Source organism: Pinus tabuliformis, chromosome 8 (assembly GCF_031772625.1).
Source record: "Pinus tabuliformis cultivar Carrire ecotype Pingquan chromosome 8, CPIR1, whole genome shotgun sequence".
Lineage (NCBI taxonomy): Eukaryota > Viridiplantae > Streptophyta > Pinopsida > Pinales > Pinaceae > Pinus > Pinus tabuliformis.
In genome coordinates, this window is record NC_142294.1 from 1,401,233,788 (window position 1) to 1,401,239,787 (window position 6,000).

Consider the following 6,000-nt stretch of genomic DNA (forward strand, 5'->3'; position numbering starts at 1 on the left):
TTTTTCAATTTTTTCTGCTACAAATAACATAGAATTTTAATAATATGGCGATGTAAACTTTCTCATCAATCAAAATCAAGAAAACATTTTTATAAACTTAAAACAGTAGACTTATAGAATAAAATTTTGCACTATAACATTACAGAGCCTTATATTGTACCATGGAAAACCATACTTCCTGCGGGGGAGGACTAACAGAAAATAGAAATGTTTTTACTGATGAAAGAATGTATTTCAATTCAGAAATATGTCTAACATTATGTTTATACAAGTTTCATGAATACTTTAATTTGTCTTTTGGGTTTATGATTTGGGCATTTTAGTTGCCCGATATGATTCTTATTAAGAGCGGGAACCAGCAACATACTTTTCTCTTATGTTTTGATAATGCTCAAAGAGATCGACCCTATCGCCGAGATGGGACAATATGTGGCCATCAGAAATACCTGCACTTAATTTTTTATCATGTGAGGCATAGACAAGCAAATATCTTACTGCCACACATCCCTCATGTTCTTTAGGAACTGCCCATATACCTGACCCCTCCTTTACTTTTGTAGAAGAAATAACTTCACATATACTCACCACATAGAAACCATGCATAAACATGCCATTCATCCAAGGAACTAGAGATGCTGTAGAAGAGGTTGCATAGCCCGCAGAATAATGAAAGTTGTCCGCCAAATAAATACCATCCCCCAGAGAATTTCCACTGGACATTAATTTCGTACTGCTGAAGCATCGCACGCCGTTTCTGTCAATGCCAATGCCAATCCATAAATAGTTCTTCCAGCATTGCACAAGTAAAACGTTATCATTGATTTTATTAGAAGGATTACTTTGATTTCATCGCCAACAAACACATATACATACCTCAGAATTGAATACCAGTTTTCTCCGCGACTTCCATGAAATCCGAATCTGGAAACTTTCTCCTGGTTTCTGTAGGATTCAGTATACACAGCCTCCCTCTCAGGAGAGTCCCGTACGACTGCAAACTGATATAACAGCGAATTATTGCCTTTTAGAACTTTGTCATCATTGTCAGATAGAAATACCAACGACAGTCTGTTGGTGCACAGAATGAATCTAAGAACGTTATAAGGAAGCTGCCATACTTCCTTCCCAATATATTCATTCCCTGATTTCTCGACCGATTTCCCCTCAGGCGTAGACAGCCATATTTTGGCCAACTTTGCCTTTAACTTAACTTCATCTGCACATAATCTCATCTCCGAAACTGGAGGAAATGATTTTATTATACTCTTCAAAACATCCATGTTTTTGTTGTTGTTTGGACTCTGTTCCCAGCTATTACTGTATCTCTGGCTGGGTTTTGCTATGTAATGCCTAGGGTTTTCATTGTCCTCATTATTTAAGAGTTGTGAACGCTGACGAATTTCCCTTTCCTCCAAAAGAAAAGGAGGGAATGGTTCGAACACATTACGGGAGCCTCCTGCGGCAGCCAAAGCAAGAGAAATCTCTAAATCGATCAATTCTAGTGGCATTCGAATCACTTCTTGCAGCACTTGTGCTCCCAGCCCCAATACTTCGAAGCTGAACAAGCTGCAAAACCCAATGAGTCAGGGTTACAATATTATGTAGCAGAACAAATCAATGTGACTGTGCCCTAATTTTAGGGTTTTGCTTATTAGGTTAGTTTTAATGGTTCTGGAGTCTCCTAAATTTTTTGTGATCGCCTGGAATTTGATCTAAATTTTTTGAGTTTGTCTGGAGCATCCTAATTCCAGGAAAGAGACAAAAAGTCACCTGGTTACAGTAAACTATGCTAAATTAATCTGGTGGTAAATAAATTTAGGTAATTTTTGAAAGCGAATCGACTCCTGATAAAAAAATATCCCTTAAATTTCGTGCAAATTCTCCGTAATCAAAATCCAAAAAGATATGTATTGCATACCATAATTCATTGGCGCAGCTAGATAACTTGGAGACTGTAAAGGGGAGCTCTCTACTGCAGACAATACACCGCTTAAGCAATGACGCCAGACGGCTTGCAGTAAACAGCAAAAATCTGACAAATATATTGTCCTCGCATGCCAATAATACATGGGAGAAGAAATCTTTGGCCATCTGAGGCAATAAAGATCGAAGACCGTACAGATGTGTTGGATTATCGATAACCTTAGCAATCTGCTCATCTGGATCATCTTGACCAGTTGGATCACCATCACCAGAAACAAATTTCCTTTTGATTTGACATTGCGTTGCAGATAGTCCTCGGAAAGCTCCACCTAAGGATTCCCCTTGGGCCTGCAAACTTGCACTGGTGAAGTCGCTGCCAAGAGGCTCAAACATGACTTCAATTAGAAGCGGCGTGGCAAACGAAAAGCCAAGTGCTTCAAACACATGTCCATGGCGATGCCGATAGCCTTCAGACAAAATTCCACTCAGTTCAATCTCAAACCCAGCACACCAATTACTGCGAGAAGATGAGTAAACCTTACACCACCTGAGAATGTTTGGTACTTCAGCTCTCGCAGACGTGGGGCCGCCCAGGGATCCAATGTCAGGTACTTCAGCTCTCGCAGACATGACCAAGGATCGAGCTTCATCGCACTTTTTACTGGCGTCCTCTATAAGCTGGTTAAAATATCGATTCGGGGGGCTGGAAACAGTACCAGTGGCCCCTAAATACCCTTCGCTATCACTAATACCTCCAATTTCCTCATCCTCCTCCTCCTCCTCCTCTATTTCTCCCTCACAGTCACTGCAATACTCAAATTTTTCGAAGGTATCGACTATTAAATCAAGAACGCTACTAAAATCATAAGACCCACGGCTGCTCAGCCTGTCTAACTTTTCGTTCAAAACTGTCACTATTTTGGGAGCTGTATCCATGTTGGATTCATCCAATTTGCCCTTTGCTAACGTGGCAACGAACGCACAATTAGGGTTACTGATTAGTCCATCCGCGGAGAAGCTAGTGTTGAAATTGGTCGGCATCGTTAGCTGTAAAACCTTGCCATCGATAAAGATTTCAAGATACTGATCTGTGACATTCTGTATTTTCAGTGACATGCTGTTAGCTCTTCCGGCTTCATAGTTGGCCAACCAAACTTCAATGTACTTGCTGATACCGAGAAAATCCATGATTGAGGGCAAATTGGCACTAACCCAAGTTCCAATTAGATTTGACGTCTCTACGACAAAGAAAGGGACGACTTAACACTAACAATGACTCAACTTTATTCAATTCAATTTCTCTGCGATTCCAAACAGGGATCAAATTTCAAATCCATTATTGAGATCAAATGATACATAGGGGAAAAAGTTCAGCCTTGTCTGATTCCTCTAGTAATTTTGAAAGGGTTTGATGCCCATCGACTAGAAGCGCCAGCTTCGTTGTCCTGAGGCAACCTGCTATCCTTGTGAGAAACTTTTCTGGTCAGCTCCTTGCTTCAGAGTTTAAATGGCCATTCTGTATGATCAAAAACCTTTACTTTCAAAATCTGTGCACTGATATTTGTCTTCATAATATGTGAAGTATCTTGAACCACTGTCAGTTTGCCATGCATCTTCTCCCCTTCAACAAAGGGGAGATCAAATCTCCAGTCAACTGGATTTGATCTCTCTGATAAAATACGGGGCGAATTAACACTAAACCCCTGTTACACTGTCAAGCAACCCTTGAATTCAATTACATATCTCTGCAACTCATGAACAGATTTCAAACTTGAAGAACTCTGCTGAATTCAATTACAATTTTCTCCAATTTGACGTTTGTAATCTTTCCGTGCGCACAATCTATAACACCTCACACATCACGCTTTTTATTTGACACGCATCACGCATTTTATTTGAAAATAAAAGAATTAGATCACAACCCTAAAATAGAACGTTTTTTGTATTTAAAAATGAAAAAGGAAAGTCTATAAAATACTAATGGTGAACATCTGATCCTTACATATTCATACCCACCAGGACCAGTTCCATACGCATATCCACTTCCTAGGCCAGCAGCATCCTTTCTACCAGGTCTAGCTCTCTTCAACTTTATTGAAGTGCCATACTGGGCATGTCCCAGCAAGTCGAGCCATGGACAACCAACCCTCTGGTCCTTACATATTCATACCCACCAGGAGCAGTTCCATACGCATATCCAGTTCCTAGGCCAGCAGCATCCCTTCTACCAGGTCTAGCTCTCTTCAAGGACAACCAATCCTCTGGTCCTTACATATTCATACCCACCAGGAGCAGTTCCATACGCATATCCAGTTCCTAGGCCAGCAGCATCCTTCTACCATGTCTAGCTCTCTTCAAGGACAACCAACCCTCTGGTCCTTACATATTCATACCCACCAGAAGCAGTTCCAAACGCATATCCAGTTATCCAGTTATCCAGTTCCTAGGCCAGCAGCATCCCTTCTACCAGGTCTAGCTCTCTTCAAGGACAACCAGTTATCCAGTTCCTAGGCCAGCAGCATCCCTTCTACCAGGTCTAGCGCTCTTCAAGGACGACCAACACTCTGGTGCTTACATATTCATACCCACCAGGAGCAGTTCCATACGCATTTCCAGTTCCTAGGCCAGCAGCATCCCTTCTATCAGGTCTAGCTCTCTTCATCTTTATTGAAGTGCCATACTGGGCATGCCCCAACAAGTCCAGCCATGGACAACCAACCCTACCCTCTGAGACTCTTCCTTGATCACTCTGGTATGGCTCATCTCCATAATAATGATTCGAAAAGTGTCGGGAAAAAAAAATCTAGATTAAAAAAAAAAAGAAAAAAAACAAAAACTTTATTTAATTAATTAATTAATAAAAGTATATGATTTCAATTATATAATTTTAATAAAATAAATATAGAAAATTAATTTAATAATAATAAATATTATATTATATAAAATATTTTAAAAAAATTACAACTGGGCAAAATTTTATTAATGAATAGATGATATATACAAGAGAATAAATGTATAGTATAAAAGGTTTGTTTGTTTTTTTTTTTTAAATAATGTTTTTTATTTTATTTTTTAATAATGTTTTTATCTCATAGAGATTAATAAAAGTGAATAAGCTTTTCTTAAGTTAGATAACTTGTATATATTTTTTTATTTGAGATAGATAGTTTAAAGTTTAATTTAATAGAAAGTAACAATTTAGCAAATTATTATGATAATGCATTTAATAAGTGTAGTTTAGTTCATGTTATGAAGTTAAAAGTTATGTTATTAGAAAATTTGGATAAAAAATTATAAATTGGTAAATGTTAATTAAAGTAATAGTGGTTAATATTTAAATGGAATCTTATAAGCATGTTTTGGGAGGAGCTAATAAATTTAAATGTGAAGTGGATAAATTAATTGCTTTCATGCACATGGATTTAAATAAATTTTGGTGGGTAGTAACTATTAGTAAGTCTACACATTTACATTTTTACTCCTACGTAAGTGCTAAGGAAAGTATAAATAATAGTGAGAAGTAACTTTATTATATATTTATTCACATTTTATTCATATCCATTTTTAATGCAAAGACTTGCTTAAATTATAGTAGTAAGTAACTGTTAGTAAATATGTTATTTACACATAGAATTGTGGGCAAAAACGGTGAGCCATTATATTAATATAATAAATTATGAATACAATAATTGTGGTAAGAGAAATATGGGCTTACTATAGCAAGCAAGACCAAACAAAGGTGACAAATCAATGGCTCCAAAGCTCTGAGGAAACTGTGCCCTACCTAGTGTAAACTATTGCTGTAACGGGAACAACCCTATATTTGACCCCTCAAAAGTGCCCAAAAATTTCTGCAATTTTTGTTGGAGTCTCCCCACATAAAACCCAAAAATGGTTTTGGAAAATTCTACCGACCACCCGGGACCCAAAATTTAAGTTTACTCCTCCTAACTTGTTGCTAAATAATCTTGTCGTTTTGGGCACCAAAACTCCTCCAAAAATTATGCGAAATTAAGAGAAAACTCCTTGAGGCTAGTCCAGCAAAACCCATAAATAATTTGGGCTAATTCCAACCTC

The 6,000-nt window shown here is 37.8% G+C and overlaps 1 protein-coding gene across 10 annotated transcripts in view; it reads right to left on the reverse strand.

Moving 5' to 3' along the window:
* LOC149240793 (uncharacterized) overlaps positions 1–4,699 on the reverse strand; it is a 28,384-nt gene extending 23,685 nt beyond the window's left edge. For 5 of the 10 annotated variants that reach the window (XM_089373834.1, XM_089373837.1, XM_089373835.1 and 2 more), the window contains exons 1-3: positions 1,919–4,699; positions 874–1,566; positions 586–754 (exon numbers count right to left, since the gene is read on the reverse strand). In XM_089373834.1, coding sequence (XP_089229960.1) covers positions 586–754; positions 874–1,566; positions 1,919–3,111 — 2,055 coding nt within the window. In that variant the 5' untranslated portion in view covers positions 3,112–4,699. Of the gene's footprint in view, positions 1–86; positions 755–873; positions 1,567–1,918 lie in introns of those variants that run through there. The other 5 variants (XM_089373833.1, XM_089373831.1, XM_089373832.1 and 2 more) reach the window with 5 other exon arrangements.
* Positions 4,700–6,000: the final 1,301 nt, after the last annotated feature.